This window comes from Psittacula echo (genome assembly GCF_963264785.1).
Source record: "Psittacula echo genome assembly, chromosome: 1".
Taxonomy (NCBI): domain Eukaryota; kingdom Metazoa; phylum Chordata; class Aves; order Psittaciformes; family Psittacidae; genus Psittacula; species Psittacula echo.
In genome coordinates this window covers 66,333,985-66,354,367 of record NC_137735.1, presented here as the reverse complement: position 1 = coordinate 66,354,367, position 20,383 = coordinate 66,333,985, and the positions used below count along the sequence as shown (strand labels likewise).

Genomic DNA, 20,383 nt, shown 5'->3' with positions numbered 1-20,383 from the left:
ACATAAATACAATTTAAAAAAGAAAGTGAAAAGACAAACATTTATTTTAAGTAGGGTTTTATACATAACATGCATCTGAAAAGAATTATCACATCACTATCGCTCAAGTTGCCTAATCAAGGGCGTACTACCTGGGACACGAACAGAAGGTACCATCACCTACACTGCTATATACAGAGATATAAAAATATACACAACAGTTAATCTTACAGAGCAACAGAGCCAAGTGAACACTGCACACTGTGCTCTCCGAGTCTGGACAGCTGAACATCCAAACTGCAAAGGCAACAGGAACACTGCAGGGATCATAATCGGGGTCAGAAGAAACAGCATCAGAACTCCACACAGTGTAAAAATATAAGGCAGAAGCCACTTTCTTCTGAACAGTGGGGAAAGAGCAGAGCGCACCGAGACACTCCATCTTGCTTTTCAGAGTAGTTCTAGCAAGGAGTTGTACATGCAAAACACGAATCTGCATCAACAGTGCAACAACAAAACAATACTGAACAGTAGCTCAATCATACAAACTTAAAAAACGTCACGTCCTTTATGCATCTCTCCTCACAAAATATCTAGGATTTGTCAGTGCATTAGTGTTAAAGTGGCATTAAAAAAAACTTCTGCTATTATAACAGGTGCAGAATTATTTTGGAAATGCATAGCATCTACATTTTTATTGTCTTTGTCATTATTCAGTCGGCATAGGCACCATTCTAGTCACCCCAGCATTAAAAATTCTTGGTGGAAACAGCCATTCTCATGAATTCATACCCAGCTATTCTCGACTGCCTGTCTTGATTTTGAGTTCAACAAATAAATGCTTTGTAAAATTCAAAAATATACCCTATGAATATGAAAAGAACTATATACAACATACCTAAGACCCAGGGCTAGCTGGCTGCCACACGTGTAACACACTGAAGAGAAACATTCAAGTTTGACAGATCAATTATTTTCTGGTTTTGAGATGAAAGGCCTTTGGGTTGGAAGCATCAAAGACAACAGTGCAGTAGGCTGAGAATTCCTTTAGCTCAGTTCAGAACTAAGGCATTGTATGATAAAATATACATTTCTATTTGGTGCAATGTTACCGTCAATTTTAGAATCTAGATCACGTCAAATGCTGTAATTTGTCACTCCAGTAAATGTACGTATCTTCTATCACAAACCCTATTGTTTGTAGGGGGAAAAGGCTTACCAAACACTAAACCTATTTTTCTTTCCTAGTTTGACATTTAGGAAAAATTACTAAGCCAAACAAACTATAATCCCCCAAAAAACACATGGTAGGAGTTCACATCCTCCTTGTCTTCACTCACCAAAAGCTAAAACAACGTATCCTGAACTTTACTAAAAGGAAATACAAAGGTTTTTAACTGCTACTTCAAATCTCATTATGCATTTTAACATTTTCAATTATCCACTCATTCTATGTCTGGTGCCCCCTCTGATTATCTCCCTGCGTTGCCCTTCTCCTGTCGTTGCGGTACGGCCTCCCTCTGAAGTTCCGCTGACACTGGTAGCCATCATCTCTGCCCCTGCCAGGTGGCCCTTTCCAGGCTTCCTCATTTCTTTGGAACTGGTATCCTCCCCTGCTGGAGTAACCCCACTCAAGCCTGGGCCTTCTGCCTCCTCCGTAAGTCTGGCTATAGAATTGCTTGGATCTCCCACTTCGCAGCATATCAGAAACTTCACTCTCATCTTCGGAGCTCTCCTCCCTGGTGCGCTGCACCCTGCTCTCTGTCTGCTGACTGCCAGTGCCCTTGGACTCTCTACCTTTATCACTCTTCTCCTTACGACTGGGAATGCTGGGTTTCGGTTCATTTTTCGGCTCTGCCGGGACCGGCAGGGTGCTGGGCACTGCTGGCTGCCTCTCAGTCCCCGGTGTTTGTGGGGAATGATTTCGCTGCCCAGCTGTTTTCTGCTTGGCCAGAGAAGCCGAAGGACCAGTCTGCTCCAGCTGAGATGCCCTAGCTGGAGCTTCCTTTGGAGCTTCCTGGAGTTTCCTTGCACCAGCCACAGGGAATGGCACAGCGTTGGACCCGCTGCTGCTGTCAGTCCTCTGAAGCTGTTCTGCAGAGTTTCCTCCAGGAACTGGAGGGCTGCATTCCTTAGCCACATACATGCCAGCAGAGGTGCCAGCAGCTGCCTCCTTGTCCTCAGGTGACAGGACAACATTAGGTCTCGCTACTGAATTGTCGATGAAACCCTGAACTGGGTACCCATACCAAAAGTGAGGAAAGAAAGGAGGTGCTATTGGAACAGCTCCTAGAAAGTGATTGTGTCCAAAGTGTGGCTGTGGGAACACATTTTTCCCTCTCAGGGACTCCTCATAGTTCGCATGAAGAGCTTGCACTGGATTCTCTGATTCCACACAGACCTGTCCTTGACTTTCCGACACCTGAGCTGTAGGCATCATGAGAGGCAGCGATGCAGACCTACCATCAACCTGCGGGACCTGGCCGTTGGATCGGGCCTCACTCTGGACAGGGAAATGCCTGTTTGTTTGTGCAGGTTCATTCTCACTCTGAGCCGGCGGTGCCTCCTGGAACCAGGGGCTGTGCGGGTACACAGGAAGGGACACATTCGGGTACATTCTACAAGCAGCTAAATAGGCCTGGTGCAGGGGATACAAGTAAGAATGGGGTGCCCACATGGGACAACTGTATGCCTGCAAGACAGGGAGAAAGCAAAACAAAACATTTGGTCACTTGAAGAGACATAATAGCATGCAAGTCAGTTACCATTTTAAAACAGTTAATTACAGGAAGTAAAGGTTAATTTTATTTACAATGACTGCCCTTAATTCAAGGGCTTGGGACTCCAGGCTGATGTTCTTCTTTTTAAATTCTCCCTCCAAATGCCACTGAAATGGGCAAGAAGTATGACTAGTAAGAAAACTGGGTAACAATTTCTATATGCTTGATCTAAACACATGATGCTGGTAAGTCAAGCTTTAGATACACGTTTTTAAGACACACGTTTCAAGTTCATTTTCCATAATCACAACTATTAATTCACAATTTGCCCCTCACTTTCCAAAATTCTAAAGGATAATGACTGAAATAACCAGAAGTTGCTTTGAGCAACATGGTCTAGTGGAAAATGTCCCTGCCCATGGCACGGGGTTGGAACTGGATGAGCTTTAGGGTCGCTTCCAAACCAAACCATTCTATGGTTGTATGACATGTTTTTATAATATAGCATGACAAATGTACATATTTCAGGCCATACAGGACTCCATACAAGGCAGCTGGAGGCACATGGCTGTCCAAGGAAATTCTGGAGTCATGTGAGGACAGAGCCCAAAGTCTGTCATGGTCTCATGTGTGCCATCTGTATAAACAGCCCCCTGAGCAAACCATCCTGACAAGCCCACTCAGATCTCCTCTCAACAGGAACCAGTCAGTTCACCCTTAATGAGCAGCTGGAAGCACGTGGATAACAGCATGGCAGGATTGAGGACCAGGGTGATGCAGGAAGTAGCTCCCAGCTCTGCTGTGCTGTCTGGTTTACAGCTGAGGAGCATAACTACTAGAACACGGAGCATGGACCAGTAGATAGTGCTGAGGCACCAAAATGACAGACTATATCCTAAATAATACAAAGGACCAGAAAGGCCAGTCCCAAGTATATGTAGGCTGAGAATACAAACACTAGCAGTGATACTTGCTAATGACCTACAGATTTTCTATTAAGCAAAGAGACTTGTATTAGGCACATATTTATCAAATCTAAATTTACTTTGTAAGGTGCTGAACATTCTCTCTTTCCACACACAGCCACCAAAGAAAATTACTCCTTATGGCCAAAGCCACGTGGAACAAGCCTGAGACATATTAGGGATTGGTACTACAACAGATTTGCCAGTACACAGACATGGTCACAGGGGCTTTCCTCTTTCACTGTACACTGCTTCTGAAAGAACACAGATTTATCCTATGAAGACAGGCTGAGAGAGTTGGGGTTGTTCAGCCTGAAGAGAAGGCTCTGGGGGAGACCTTAGAGCAGCTCCAGTGCCTAAAGGGGCCTACACAAGTCTGGAGAAAGGCTTTTGACAAGGACATGTAGTGACAGGATGGGGGGGGGGGGGGTGTGGAGGTGGTTTTAAACTGACAGGAGAGATTTAGATTAGATATTAAGAAAAATTCCTTCCCTGTGAGGGTGGTGAGGCACTGGCACAGGTTGCCCAGAGAGGCTGTGGCTGCCCCATCCCTGGCTGTGTTCAAGGCCAGGTTGGACAGGGCTTTGAGCAACCTGGCCTAGTGGAAGGTGTCCCTGCCCATGGCAGGGCATTGGAACTGCATGAGCTTTAAGGTCCCTTCCAACCCAAACCGTTCTGTGATATTTAAATACAAACTTGAAGTACACAGCTGCAGCAACCAAACTTCTGCACTCAAAGTGCTACCAAATACACGTAATTTTTATGGTATAACAAAAAAAAACGTAAGTTTCAAGAATTACCTTCACACCAAGATTGAAGAAAAATCTGAGAATATTCTTATCTAGGAAAAGAAAAAAAAGAAAAATATCTATGAAGACCTAAAATATTATACTTCATCTCATCCAACAATCAGTCCCTTCACAAAGTTCCATTTCAATAGAGACGCACTGGCACACTGGTATTAAGATGCTGCTTGCATCTCTGCCTTCCACTTTTAGGTTTGGCTTTTGGTTTGTTTCCTACCTCTAACACCTCCAGCAGGATATCTAGAACACAACTGCAGTTTAAATTTCAGTTTTAACAGTTTGCAGAGCTGAACTTCTAAAAGAAACAGTTCAGTAAACAAACACCCCCATGCAGTCAGACACAGGATGTTCTTTCTAGGCATATTTCGTATCTGTGTATGCCAAAACCTGTATCTTCTCAGGCCATTAAGAAAATGCTCAGCAACTTCTAAGCTTTTGATTACATGAAAAAAACCTGTTACAGTAAAAGGAAGCAGTTCTCCAAAGAAAATCCTTTACAAAACTTCAAGTTATGGTGTGTCAAGCTGAGAAACACAAAATGATCATATCAGATTTCCAGGTATATCCAACTGAAGTAACTGCAATGTTAGCAACACAAGCTAAAAGGTTACCACTCTATTCAATATTCCCTCCCATGCCATAAATCATGAATGACAACAATCAGATCTTTAGACACAGACTAACAACAGGACCTAAGGAGTTGTCTTTATTTACAGTTTTAGAGAAAAGAACCTATTAGGAAAACCAGTACAAAGCCCAGACATTATTCCAGCTTCTCACCTTTAGGCAAGTCCTCCCCAGTACTGCACAGGGAGTAAGAGGGTGCAACAGCTCTTTCTCCCTTTTCACTAAAAGGGAATCCAGGGTATAGTGGATCCTGATAAGGATTCAGAGTCTGAGGCAAAGGCATTAAAGGCTGATTAACTGCTTGGAGCGACACTGGAACTCCAGCAACTGGAGCAGATGTTACCTGAGCCTGCGATACAATAGAGTCAGGTCCCGTTGCTGGGGCTGGCATCAATGAAGAAGCAGGTATTTGGGCTGGAATACCTAAGGGGAAAAAAATACATGTGTATGATCACAGCTACATATGTGCATATGTGTATCACAGCTACAGGTTGGGCAGAGAAGAGATTCAGAGCAGCCCTGCAGAGGAGGACTTGGGGGTGTTGGTCCATGAGAAAATGAACATGAGCCAGCTTCAGTGTGCACTTGCAGCCCAGAAAGCCAACCATATCCTGGGTTGCATCAAGAGGAGCATGACCAGCAGGTCGAAGGAGGTGATCCTGCCCTTCTCCTCTGCTCTCGTCAGACCTCACTTGGAGTATTGTGTGCAGTTCTGGTGTCCTCAACATAAAAAGGACATGGAACTGTTGGAACAAGTCCAGAGGAGGGCCACGAGGATGATCAGGGGACTGGAGCACCTCCCGTATGAAGAGAGGCTGAGGAAGTTGGGGCTGTTCAGCCTGGAGAAGAGAAGGCTGCGTGGAGAACTCATAGCAGCCTTCCAGTATCTGAAGGGGGCCTACAAGGATGCTGGGGATGGACTATTCATCAGGGACCGTAGTGACAGGACAAGGGGTAACGGGTTAAAACTTGAACAGGGGAATTTAGATTGGATATAAAGGAAGAAATTCTTTACTGTGAGGGTGGTGAGGCACTGGAATGGGTTGCCCAGGGAGGTTGTGAATGCTCCATCCTTGGTGGTGTTCAAGGCCAGGTTGGATGAGGCCTTGGGTGGCATGGTTTAGTGTGAGGTGTCCCTGCCCATGGCAGGGGGTTTGGAACTCAATGGTCTTAAGGTCCTTTCCAACCCTAACTATTCTACGACTCTATGATCTCAACTATACACAATCACAAAAGAAAATTACAGTGGGAAAGCAGGCTTCAAAGAACAGAAGGGAAAAAAAGAAAAGGGGGGGGGACCCAGATATTCAGGAAGATACAGAAAGAAATTCTTCAGTCAGGAAGTTACACACAAAAGAAGATTTGGCTAAATGCAGAGAATAGTTTCCGAAAAGAGGGAAACAGTTGAGCTGTCCAGAAACAGATAAGATCTTCCCATATTTATTTTCTAAAATATGAGTACCAGAAGAAAATAAGAAGGGATAGAGGGGAAAGAGGAGGAACTGAAACTTATTATGTGACTCTCTGCAGTTCTCATTCTGATTAGTCATTTACTGTCAACTCTGATTAATTTACAGTGCAGATTAACTGGGCTTTTCTGTCACAGATGCGGTCAGGTATGACAGGATCATTACTGTATCATGTGAATACATTATGCTGATTTGAAAACTAGTTCTTGTACAGAAACACAACAGTGGTAGAGAAAATACAGCACCTGATCTAGTGAGCAGTACTGCATCTCAGCTAATTCCATATGTGAAGATACACACAACACAGAAATAAGATTACACTGGCTTTGCAGTTCAGGTCCAAATGGATCTCATTAGTTCCAGACATACCAGATCCATGCTGAGCCCTTAGTGAAACAAGGAGCTTATTACATGGAACACGGAGCACAAGCACATACCAAGCTTCAATGTGCTGACATGTTCTACCTTAAGCAGATCTTCAGAGTAAGCCCTCTCAAAACTCAATGCTACCCCACACTCAAGAGAAAAACAGAGAATTGAGTACACATCTGTCTTCACTTTCAGGTAGGGAGTAAAGCAAACTATACATATGGGCAAAGATCTACTACAACAAGCTTTCAGCAGTAAGAAACTATATTCCTACAAATGACTGCCTTTAGGATGTGAAGTTACACAAAACAGTGGCTCCTGGAGGCATCTTCAATTTAGCAAGACAGTTAAAAGTATTTTTCAGGGCTAGTAATTTCTGATTTATGTTAGTATTTCTCCAAACCTGCTGGTCCATAGGTTGCTGGCTCACTTGGCCAAGCTGGCACAACGGCTGGTACAGAAGGCACTGCTGGAGGTAAATGCACCTCAGAGAAGACTGGTGAGGGTGTTGGAGTTATGCTCGGTAAGCATTCTGTCAGGTTCTATAAAACAAAGAGACCACTTTAAATTATTCCATCACCACTGCTGGTGACCCCTAATGTGTCTGAGTTCTATCAAAAAAAGGCTTGATGGCTCAGTATTATCCAGACTCTCACCATCACCACAGCAAAGTATTAACTAGTAATATATCAGGCTGTATATGCAACAGATCTGAGATCCATTACACCACTGTGTGAAGAGCTCTGCACTGAGCTCTATCCAGAATGTGCCTGTACCACAGCCAGCCATCAGCACTATAACATTTCCACAAGCATTACATTTAAGTATATCCTATCCAAAAGAAAAGCCACCCTTATACACAATTACCTATAACCTTGGATAAATCTCAAAAGGCAAAGGTAAAGAGTTTAAAGTGAAAAGCACAGCTATTTAGCAGAAAGGTAGAAAATCACCCCTCCCTCAGAAGAGAAAGGATATACTTTTACTTTCCTGTCAAGGGTTGTCCTTTTACATTGTATGTTGGATATAACAGATTCTATAATTCTAGCATTTATCACCATAGAAATGATCATATAATTAAAAGCCAGTATTAGAATACATACATGGCTGTGATGAAGCTCCCCTTTGCCTGAAGTCTCCTGACTGGAAAACTTTGAAATCAAACAAACATTTCTTACTTGCTCAGCAAGGACCGGAGAATCTGTTTTTACTTGTTCCAAAGGAGATGAATCTTTTGGACAACTCTCATCTTGACTATTCTTCTAAAGCAAAGTTAGAAACAACAGACACAGCTAGTCTAATAGTAAGATTTACTTTTCAAAGAGACATTCAAAGGTATTAAGCCACACTACATACAATGTGGGCTAAGCACCCAATCACTACTGAACTAGTGTAACATTTTGCTCATTGAAAGAACAGTAAAGGTTAAAATCCAACAAGAGGCCACAAATCTTCACTGAACTTCAGAGATCACGGTCTGTTAACACAGAAGCTATTAGTAAAGATCAAATCTTCTGTGGTCCCATTATACTCAAAGTACAGACTGTACTAAGCAGTTACAAATCCAGATTGGTAAATGCTCTCGATAGCCCAGATTTGAGAACTCAGATTTCAGAAAGACTGTAAGTACAGGTTACAGGGGCTGAGGAAAGCCAACAGCAATACAAGCCTCCAACCTTAGAAGTATTTCACTAAAAGCTGTAAAGTAGCAGCAGCAATCACAGCTCTAAAGGCAGCTATTGCTCTGCTAATCATGTACCAGAGAAGCAATAACATTAAACAAAAATTTGGTCTTTTCTTTAAGATTACCTCAGATGAATTTGGCTCAAGCTTCTGACTTAAGTGGATCTGCCTGGAATTTGACTCTGTAACACCAAGACATAACCTAGTAAATGAACCATTACACCATTTATGGCTATCACAACTTAAGCCAGTTAAAGTTTGTTTTTTCCAAGTTAAACCTTCAAAACAAAACCTACCTCAGCACATATTACTTCAAAAAACTTAAATTTCAATTTTTTATCAAAGATCAAAGCATCCTAAAATAAACAATTGTTAGGGCAGTAACAGAGCAGCTACTTCAACCTGGGTTTTCAAAGCTCTACAGGAATTGTTTACTGATATTTGTTAACCACTTTGGTGATGCCTGAGGGAAGCGTGCAAAAATATAGCTGTTTCATTAAAACACACATCATTCATCCCAAATCCCTCCTAGTGAAAAAGCAGTAAGTTCATACTTTGCTTGAAGTGAAAATGTTTTCCATATTCAAGATAGCAGAAGCTTAAAGTCTCATCTAGTTTTGGCTGAGTTACAGACAGATAAATTTACAAGGTTTCAGTGCTTCAAAATATCTAGAAAGTTTTCAAAACGATGCAGAAAGTTTGATTTCTTGAGCACCAGCAAACACTTGGTGGGGGAGGTGGTACTGAAAACAGTCATGGCATAATCTTCATACATTAAGATCTTTACAGGGTCTTCCATTGTAGCTTATGTTCAAATCTGGTTACTTGACTATTGTCTATCAAACTCATGCACATAATTTAATAGTAGCTGCTAAACAGACATGTACTTTTAAAAAGCTTAGTATATATACACCATTGCAACTAGACAAGAATGTAAATTAAACCAATGTTGATTACAAGAATTATTGCCAATCCCCCAAGCACCAACAGGAATCTCTGAATACTCAGAAGGAAGTGCAGTTTATTCTCATGGGACTTTTAGCCTAGTTTCAGAAGAGGCAATACAACCCAGGGCATCACAAAACACACAGAGAAAGCTGTACATGCTATGTACTTCAGCAAAATCTCTCATGGCACCATAGGAAAGAGCTTTCTCCACATGAACACTCTTTTTGGCACTGGTGATGAAACCAGTTTTCGAACAAAACTGTTTTTCAGATGTTTGAAGAATGAAAAATAGGCAATGTCAGTCCTTGTGAGACCATTCAGGATGGCATTACATGTTGAAAGAGGGACTATGGAGCACAAGTACCATAAATACACAACAGCAATGCTCTGCTGTTGCCAAAGGGAACAAAAAAAGAATATATTTAAAAACGAAGGGAAGGAACAGCTTTTAAGAGGAGGCTAGAGAGTTTTTACTCTGGAAAAAAAAAATGGAGGAAGCCAAGAACAAATTGAGCGTGCAGCTATAGCAAAGCTGGTAGGACAAAAAAATCATTTAAAAAAAAAAAAAAGCTAACAAAACAACCCCCTATCAGTTGCATTTAGCAAAGATTGCGTAACTTATCTCCTCACAGCTACAGCTTTTACCTATTATTGTTATGTTCCACTTCCTCACAGAAAAGGAAAGCTTATTCAGTGAAGAGAAGCTGAAGTGCATTAAAACAGATTGGGCAAAGGGAGGAAACCCAAACAAATTTTGACCATGTGACAGCTCTTTCTACTGTAAATGCATGTGTATGTATGTGTGTGTGTGTGTGTGTGTGTGTGTGTGTTCAACTCTTCTGTACACCACCTTCTCCCCTCATTTTTTTATCACCGCTTCCAGTTCTTAACCACGCCACACTGAATACTTCTTTCTACCTGCTTTTCTCTTTACTTACTCCAGTAAGCACTCTTAATACTCATCCCAGTGACACTTTGTGCCACACTCATTATGATTTCAACAGGATGTAATCTGGGGTAGCTCTGACAGTATTTTTGTTTCTCACATTCCTCTTCCCATTTACTACAAAATCCCAGCACGAAGCTTGCTTTCTCTGCCACATTCACAAAGCAGGAAAACATGCACTTTCTTTCCATGCATGCACTTGAGCCTAGCTTAGTTTGGCACTATTACTTGAGATAATTTTCCCCTCACTGCCTAAAAGATGCGCCATCTTCAATAAATTCTGATGCTGGTAATAAAAACAAGCAAACAAAAAAAAGCCTTGGCCTAAAACCATTTGTTTTTACCTTTATCCTTCTGTTCTTCCACCTCTGCTGTCCATTTGCTGTTTCTTCTCTCATTATTTGAGAACTTTTTCTGGTTTAAGTTATCCACAGTCTGTGTAGCAGCCTGACAGACTGACTGATTCTAAAGAAGTTTACAAAAGCAGAAATATTAATTCATGCAAGTAGTCTGATGATACTCTGACATCATCTAATATATTATTATGCCTTTATGACAGATTCTTAGCACTGTGATAGGCAGAAGTGTGGAGTGGGAGCAGTCTTGATCAGTATCACTCAGATTCAGCCACTCTTTCACTCATTGCTAAATTTTGCAAAGTGTCCTTTAAAAAGCATTAATGTCATTAGTTTGCATGGCAACCAAAAACTGCTTCACTCAGACAGTACCTGCTTTTAAATCATACCCTTCTTTTGCAGGTGAGCAAATACAGCACACTTAACCCCAGCTCAGAGTGAGAGCAACCTCCCTCCGTTAGGCTTCAGTCTTAATCTGCTTTTTGCAGCACAGAACTGTATGTTTCTTCTTGATTACACCAATAAAAGCAATTACTGCTTAAGAACTGAAAGGTACACTACAGGAAGCCACTTCCACAAAGCAAGAGATTTAAGGCCCATCTTTCACCTCCTCAATTCTTCCCTGACTGGTTCTTTTCCTGTTTCCCCTAGAATTTAAATCCAAACAGCCTTACATTCCTCTAGAATAACCCTATGTAGACAGCAGCTCTTTACACACAGGATGTGCTCACTTCCTGGATGTAGTGAGACTCCGACCCACTTTCTTTCAAAACTGCATCATTTAGCTCTCAAAATCTAAAGGCTACATTCTTCCCTCAGACATAGACAAGTCCACTGAAGCCAGCTCAGCTCGACAACAGGAAAACAGCATGTCTGACAAAGAATTTGCATTACTTATGACACCAGTAAGTTCCCAGGCTAAAAAGAAAAAGTCACCTATAAACGAAACAGGTTTTATGTGTACCAAATCAGAAACTATCAACCAGTCATCTCTGATACTAATTCAAGCACCACAGTGTCATTCTACTGAGCTATTTCTCAGCTAAATTAAAGTGTACTTCAGAGCAAGTTCTGTCCTCACCTCGAAGCTTGATTCCAGTATACGAGACATCTGAGTAACTGTGTGTGCAAAGCCTTCCAGAGATAGGAGGAACACAAAAAAAGAAGCTCACAGCTTCAGAATCTCATGTGTCTACCGTATCTAGATAACTCAAGAACTACGTGTGGTCAACATTTATTATTCCCAAAGGATACTGCTATGTATGTGTCTTATCTTGAATTGTAACACATTGTAGAGTTACATATTTCTATGTAGGAACTGAGTGTGAAGAAAACATCCTTAACTTTTGTTTTGTACTGCAATGCAAGGACAGCAAAACAACAATTGGAAATTAAAGGTTCATGGACAAGTACAAAAAAATGCACTACTGATAATAGTGAAAAAAGCATACATTAGAAAGAGCAGGAAAAGCTTGTTCATCCCTTTGCTGAATCTCATAGAGTGAACGGGATTCTTCTATAGCCTGTTTCTCCCTGCGCTCCTCTGGAGACAGTCCAAAGTAGTTACAATCTCTGCTGCCGTGGTTCGGATCCTCAGTTCTTTCCCTATCTGGCTTTCTGCAAAGGGATTAAAAAGAGAAACCAGATCACCTTGAAAAAGAAATTCACCAATATAAAACACAACACAAACTCAGGATTTAGAAGGAAGAAAGATGGTAATTATAGCACTGCTTATGTGATACCACATATACCAGATCTCTGTCTACTGCAAGTTACCCATACACATAAAATTTAAGAGTTGATTTTATCCATGATTTATTAATTTCAATCCAATTTTGAAAGATCTGATAATAAACAAATGGTTCGAGTTGGAAGGGACCTTATTATCTAGTACCAAACCCACTGCCACCAGACCAGGTTGTTCAGCTGAGTGAATAACTTAGCCCTGCCTAAGCAGCACTACATGCAGCATTACCTCAGCCCCAAACAGAAAATAAAACAGCATTCCCTTCCCAAGAAGGAACTGCAGTTCTGTCTATGGGGCTTCCAGGGGAAATGCTGACATACCCATAAAAAAAAAAAAAAAAAAAAAAAGGTGTGAGCTCACAATGGCAGCAATTTTGAAGAAAGTTTAAAATTAAAAATAGATAAATAGATAAATAAATAGAATTATTCTTCTTGTGCTTGTGTCTAATCTTAAGGATTTTGAACCCTTCGTAAGACGTCAATAGCAACATATTTCAAAAGAGCGTGCTGGAAGTATCTGAAGCAGACCCCTGGGCTCCAAACAACTCAGCTGGAGTTCAAGGTAAGAAAGATGTTAATCGCAGCTTTACCTTACAGTTTGGGAAGGATTCCTGCCTGGAGCCTTTTGTTCAGTTGAGGTCTGATGAGGTTGGGGTCCAGAACATAAGAACTGATGCTGCCTGGTTCCCACAGTATGCTGAAGTCGAGGAGGTAGTGCTGGCTGGGGTTTTACTGACTTGATCTGATTCTTTGGCCCTCTGCAATCTGCATCTATGTTAAAGACATGAAAACAGACACATTTTTTTAATCATTTTTTAAGCTCTCTGGGACAAACCAGCTAACAATAAAGGTTCTGCCACACATAGACAGGTACAATCCTACCGGGCTGAGCATTCTGCCCCCATGTTGGGAAAAACTTTTTTATCTTCTTCCCTGGCACAGTGTTCCAGCCCTCCATAGGAGAGGTCTGTGGAAGAGGTTTAAGGCTCTTCAGTGAGACAGCATGCCTAAAAAACAAGGAATTATGGAGGGAAAAATATCTTAAAAGACCAGACTGGGGCTTGCACAAATTAATAGCACATGTTTACTAAGACTGATGGACCTTTACACTTTTGAGAACACTGCATTCAAAGATCTTTGTTCTTTATGATTACACTCAAGCAACGTATATAGAAGAACAAACCTTCATTTTTGGTAGCGTTTTTTGTTTGGATTTTGGGGGTTTAATAAAACTCTGTGATAATGCTGATGCAAAATTCAGTAAAGAATGATCAGCCAGTTGTGGAGTATTATGTCTTCAGGGCAGACAGAAAAGGATAAAGAGCAGAAAAAGAGATATACTCAGCTAAAGTTATCCCAAAACTGCAACAGATGTCAAGATTAAAAAACATTATGCTGGTGGTTTATATGCCAAAACAGTTACTGCGTTTTTAATTGAGAATGCTGTAGGATGTCCACGTAACTGTTCACATTATTTGAAGGGAAGACATTGAAATCTATAATAGACAGGTCAAATCAGGCTAAATCTCCATTTTAAAAAGGCAGCAAGCTATGAGACAATCCCCAGGTCTCACATTTTCTTTTTTTATAAAAAGAGATCACATCAGATTAACGGACACCTTTCACCTTCCCTCATTTACCTTGACTGAAAGCTTTTCCTCTCCCCAGACTACACCAAGTTGTGGGTTGTTTTTGTCCCACAAGTGTTACAGAACTTACAACAGAGGTCAAGATGTGTCAAACCACCCCACCCTCTCCCCAAAAAAATAAAAACAGAAACACACTCCCCCTAAACAACCAAAACCACCACAAAAAAACAAAACAAACAACAGTCACCCAACAACACACAAAACCACACTGCAGCCCCCCAACAACTTTAAACACTTGGTTTGTCCAAGGAAGGGCAAAGATGATGCTAATTTGAACAGCTGCTTGGCACTCTGTATGAAATCAGGTGGCGCTACTCAACCAATAGAGAAGCTAGGTGCTTTGATAGACCTTTTAACATCAAAAGCTTATTACAAATATAGCATATAATTAATACGCACCACAAGCAACACTTAATTAGCATGGTATCAATCTGTTTAGGATTGGATCTTGTGCAAAAAAATAAAAAACCCTGAGTACTAATGTAGTTATTATGTCACTCTGCAGGTAATATCCAGACTACTTAGCACTAAACCAGAAAGCCTGCAATGACAACCAGTGCAGAACCTCTTTTTCCTATTTAGCATGCTGTTTTCTGAATTTCGTGGTAGTATCCCTTCAAGTAAAGAAGCAGATGCACTCCACAGGCTGAAATCAACTTTGAATTAAAGTAATGCTGCCATTACCAATGTTCACTTTGGCAATGTTCCAAAAGAGATCTAGCACTTACTTTGCTCCTAGCTCTTCTACAAATACAACAACTGGCCCATTCTCTGAACAAACTTCTTGAATATGGGCATTATAAAACTTCCCATTATGTTCTAAGCGCACCTATAAGAAAAAAGAGTAAGGAAAAACAAAAGGTGCGTTAACTTCAAAGAAGACAATAAGAGAACATCAGCACCTTAAAATGACAGTAATGTCAAAAATAGAGCTTTTCCTTTGGGCAATAGACGACCTGAGAAATAAATATCACATAATTCAGTAAATGCATCAAAAGCAAATCTTCAATTCATATCACTTCTTAAAAAAGAAATAAAAATACTAAAAAAACCCCAAAAACTATATACACCCACCCCAGAAAGCTTGCCTAGTAACATGACTTAATGAAACATGCTTTCAAAACTACATGAGAAAGAAGTAAATAGTGTATCAAGGCTTTTCAATTTCACTGAAAACACCTTCTTTTAGAATAAAATCCAAAGCTTCTTCTTATCGAACTCTATGTAAAGGAAAGAAAAATTAATTACTAACTTCAGTGAAATTTAGTATAGTTAAGAACATAAAGAACGCCAATTATTTCTGAAGTTATTCTTCAGGAAGTTGTTTTTGAAAACAACCAAAAAAAGTTGTTCAGACATGATCACAGTGTTACTCGTCTGACATTCCATATTCTGCAAAGTCTTCTGGTACACATAAATTTCATAATGTTCTGCTACAATATTTGGCTTTCCAATTTGGTCAATTCCACTTTTCATCATTTACTTCATCTTTCCTCCTCATGTTTTTATCCCTTATATTCACTGACTCGCTAGGTACATATAAAATTTGATAGGGTGTGTTAGCTACCAGAGATCTTTCTACTAATAATACCTGTACCCTTTAGTAAATACTACACGAAACAGCCTTAGGTTCTTAAATACAAATTTTAAGCCTCTCCCATTAAGCAATAAGTAATCAACTCCACACTAGGTTCAGAGATGCATTTTTCCTGAATTCATTCACTATGCTTAATTCCATTACGCACAAAAAAATACAAACTGAAAGAGCCCCCATGCTGCATAATAAAACTGAGTATTTTCACATTCAGATGAATAACCTTCAATAGATGGTCAACTGTCCTAGAAAGCACCATGTTTAGCCAAGCACCAGCAGTTTAGTTAACACACGTAAGAAGATTAATCTAAAATTCGAGCACTATAGAATTTAACGGCAAATCTTATTTCTTCCTAAGTAGCAATGCATACTACAAATTTTAATAGAGTTTAAAGAGCAATTGTGTAGTGCACTTTGAATACTTCAAGAGGAAGAATCATCCCAAACTTCAGGATCTGCAGTAACTAAAGCAAGCTGTATTCCATTACTTGAAAGTTATGAGTTTAGAACAAAGTCAATTTACAAACAGTAATCATTATCTCCAGAGCTGAATACAAATACATGGAACTATGGTGTTGGTTTTGGTCTCTCCAAAGAAAAGCCCATATGACAGAAAACACTAAAATTTAGTTGTCCATCATGCAACTATATGCACACAAACACTTCACCGTACAGCAGTATAAGAAAGCAAGCAAGCACAGGGACCAGCAAAAGATACAGGGGAGATAATGATCAGTTTTATTAAACAGACACACCACACACTTTCACACATCACAGGAGTAACTACCTAGCTTATGGAGCCCACCAAGAGAGAAACAGAGCTTAGCTTGAACTGAGTAAACTACCCTGAACACACCTGCTTCTCACACACAGGCTAGCATTCTACAATGCTAAGCAAGGACTCATCACAGAGGGAAGCCTGAACAAACTTACCTTCATACTTAACATTAAGGTCCTCAGTCATTTTACCAAATATACTCCTGAAGGTAACCTTGTGACTTTTAAATCCAGAAAATTAGCACTGATCATACGTTCTATCACCCGCCTTTTCTAGACATATGCTGTAAGGCATGAATACTGCCAACAGTTCAATAATGAACATACACTCAGTTGAAAACACAAGAATATTTAGAAAGCAGCAATTATATATATACATCAAAACAGTTAATGAAGAGGGAAAACTGGCATCTTCAGCAAAATGTTAATGTCTATAAACTATAATGCAACTATTACTTACTTTACATTTATCTCCAACTGAGTATTGCATGCCAGCGGCAATAGAAAAATCTTGTTTTTGCTGATCTGTAAATACATTACCAATAACATTGTTAGTTTAAATACACTGTAAGAGTTACTTTCTTGATGCAATAGAAGTGCAAACCACAAGTTCACGCCCTAAACCTGTACACTGACCCCTGTGAGAAAGACCACTGCCTAAATCCAAACCACCATTTGCATCACTGCTCTTCAAGAGAGCTCATTTTATATATACATCAGCATGCAAAAGCTGGAACTTTTAAGTATTTGGTTACGTACCCCATTTGGATTGGAGCCAAACGTCGTATTCAACATTTCTGTAAACTGATGGATTGAGTGCTTTAAGAACTTTTTTAGGTAAGACCAACAAGGCAGGATTCCCATTGCTCTTAAGGTGCTGTATGAAACAGAACAAAGTGCTAAATGGTCAACTATAAAATGATGTAACGATTCTCCATTTTTCAATCACAGTGCTCAGCTTTAAACTAAAATATAAAGAAGATGAAAATACATAAAGCATGACATCATTCAATTACCTTTTCCATGCTTTTTCTTCTAACCGTATCAGAACAAAATTAAGAACTAAGTAGTGTTAAAAACAACACTATCCATCTTTTGGCACATGAAAAGGAAACATTATTTTTCAAAGCAGTAAGTAGTTTTTTAAACTATTACATATTAGCAGAACTAGAAACACAAGATCCTCTCAGGAACATTGAACACTGAAAAAGTATGGCAAATCACAAATTACTAGTAAGAAAATACATCTTAACATATAAATACCTTGTTGTCAGAAAGAGATTTCAATCCATTTGTATCACTAACTGTTGTATCTTTACTCCTGCAAAAGGACAGAAGCGAACTTTGATACTATAGTATTAACAACACTTGAAAATTGGGTAAAGAATTTTCTTGGAAGTGGATAAAAATACCACTCTCTACGTAGTTTTTCCACAATAAGGAACATCTTTCAAAATGAAAAAGCTGTCTAAACCAAAGAACTACATTTCTGTATCATATAAAGGTAAAAATAGTATTTTTGGTTTTAAGAACAAGTTTTAGGATGTCTAATTTATGTGTACTGACTTAGCCATTACTTAAATAAAAAAGGGGGAAGGGAGTAGGCAAAGGAAACAAAAAATTCCTTTGAAATTTCTACAATCGTATAAGGAAAACATAGCAAAAGCAGAGATTAAAAAAAAAAAAAAAATCAAACCCAAAAAACACTACTAGTGAACTGGCATCAGACACTCTAATTTACTCTTATTTTCTACACCTGACATCACTGGAAAAATTACTTTCCACAGAGAAAAACCAAGTTTTTTTCCCTACAGCAAGTCGTAAGTATCTGTCAGCATTAACTTCTCCCAAAACCAAAACAAACTATGGCATTTAATAACAACATAACTGAAAAGCTGACATTTATAAAATGCAAAAGACCTCCTGGAAAACTAGGTAATGAAACAAGCTGAAGTCAACTTCAATACAAGCAAGAAAATCAAGACTTCATAAACACAGCAAAGTGTTTGTAATTCATGTTAACTAGGTCAAGAGTTACACACGCTGGCTCTTGCGTCATAAGACATATGGTTTAAATAAAAAAAATGTTGAGTTTGGTAGTCTCAAGTGAGTTTATGACCTTCATTTACAAAGGTGCTATGGAGGTTAGCAGTTTATTTCCTTATGAATCCCAAAGATACAGGATAATGCTACTGCATACAAAGCCCAGGAAGGCTTCAGCAGCAGAAAGGAATGAAGAAGGTTTCCACTGTCTGACATTTAACCACAATAATTGTTCCCCAAGGCAGAAATACTTCGTATTTTAATTGGCAATGCTCCCTAGTATTTTTTTTTTATTTTTTTTTTTTTGAAACAAGAAAGGAAGCTAAACCCTTTCCCAGAACTTGGTTTTCCTTCTGTGATTTACATCATCTTCCTTTCTGCTGTTTTCAGCTTGAGGTAAAAAAAAAAAAAAAAAAAAAAAAAAAAATCAGCTTTCAATATCTCAAAGTATTTCTTCTGACACATGCTACACAGACAACAGCAGAGTCCCCAAAAAAGGACTTTCATGACATTCAGTGGGAAGAGGGGACATGATGCACTAATATAGCATAATCTCCACGGCTTCAATGGAATTTCACACAGCCATAGATTTCTGAACAGTATTAAACAGAAGAAAAACTGCCACTATGTAAACAAAAAATGGCACTGTGGAAGACTTACTGTGCAAAAGGAATCAATAGGTCAAAATCTCAAAGCTAGCTAGAGCATTCAGGTCCAGCAAAAAGAATACAAACCCACAAATAGAATCACTTCATACAGATCAAAGAACAAAATGGAGCAAGCCATATCTGTATTTCTCCATTTTGATACATCCCAAGCAGGCATGTCATCTCCCAGATATGGAAGCAACATAAGCTGGAGTAGATTCCTGTAACTGTACTGAGTTGCAAGAGCTGGCCAAGCAACTTTCATGGAGTTTACCATGCCAGATTGGCAGACTGACAGCTGTCCCAGGGGATTCTGCTCTTTTAAACAGGAAGAGGGACATGTTGCAATGGCAATATTCCATTATGTAAAGAGACCTGAAGCTAGACTATAGGATAAACAGAGGAACCAGAAACCTGTCCCCCGGTACAGGGAAGATGACACATTTCATTCTTTCTAACCTTGTCAGTTTGTGTTTCTTTTCTCAGTAATTTGTAAAGGTCGTTCAACCCTAAGTGTTAGAATTCTACTACCCACCAGAAATTCAGAAAACTCATTTAACATGTATTGCTTACAGGCACCTTACATTAACTTTTAAATCCCATTTACCTGTAGCTGTCATCTTCTGAATCTGAAGCAGATACTTCACTGCTACCGTTACTTTCCTCTGTCACACCACCAGCACTAAGTTCCGCTATAATTTTCTTTACATCTGTATCAAATACTTTCTCATAAAGCAACTCATATAGTAGAGCTGGGGAAGAGGAGGAGATAGTGGAAGGGCAAAATCAATTACAAAGCAAATGAGATTTTATACTACCATTACTGATGCATTTCAAATTTCTTCAATCAAAGCAAGCAAGCATTTTGATGTCTTAACAAACTGTGAAGGCATTAAAAGCAGAACCAGCTGCAGCTGCTATGGGTATACATACTAAAATTCAGGTCAAATTTGCCCTCTGTCATGTAACTCCGCACATAGGCAGAGCCTCCATGAAGAATTAGAATCCTTGTAGAGACTGTCACAGTGACCCATCAAACCTGATTAGGACCTTTGGGCA

At 39.7% G+C, this 20,383-nt stretch overlaps 1 protein-coding gene across 10 annotated transcripts in view; it reads right to left on the bottom strand.

Moving 5' to 3' along the window:
- Positions 1-21: 21 nt before the first annotated feature.
- OTUD4 (OTU deubiquitinase 4) overlaps positions 22-20,383 on the bottom strand; it is a 34,455-nt gene continuing 14,093 nt past the window's right edge. For 2 of the 10 annotated variants that reach the window (XM_080616811.1, XM_080616813.1), the window contains exons 8-22: positions 19,932-20,076; positions 17,898-17,955; positions 17,394-17,511; positions 17,095-17,159; positions 14,992-15,092; positions 13,497-13,621; positions 13,205-13,385; positions 12,320-12,485; positions 10,857-10,977; positions 8,745-8,800; positions 8,039-8,197; positions 7,339-7,477; positions 5,251-5,520; positions 4,465-4,505; positions 22-2,671 (exon numbers count right to left, since the gene is read on the bottom strand). In XM_080616811.1, the coding sequence (XP_080472937.1) occupies positions 1,430-2,671; positions 4,465-4,505; positions 5,251-5,520; positions 7,339-7,477; positions 8,039-8,197; positions 8,745-8,800; positions 10,857-10,977; positions 12,320-12,485; positions 13,205-13,385; positions 13,497-13,621; positions 14,992-15,092; positions 17,095-17,159; positions 17,394-17,511; positions 17,898-17,955; positions 19,932-20,076 (2,987 nt within the window). In that variant the 3' untranslated portion in view covers positions 22-1,429. The remainder of the gene's footprint in view (positions 2,672-4,464; positions 4,506-5,250; positions 5,521-7,338; positions 7,478-8,038; positions 8,198-8,744; positions 8,801-10,856; positions 10,978-12,319; positions 12,486-13,204; positions 13,386-13,496; positions 13,622-14,991; positions 15,093-17,094; positions 17,160-17,393; positions 17,512-17,897; positions 17,956-19,931; positions 20,077-20,383) is intronic. The other 8 variants (XM_080616816.1, XM_080616818.1, XM_080616815.1 and 5 more) reach the window with 8 other exon arrangements.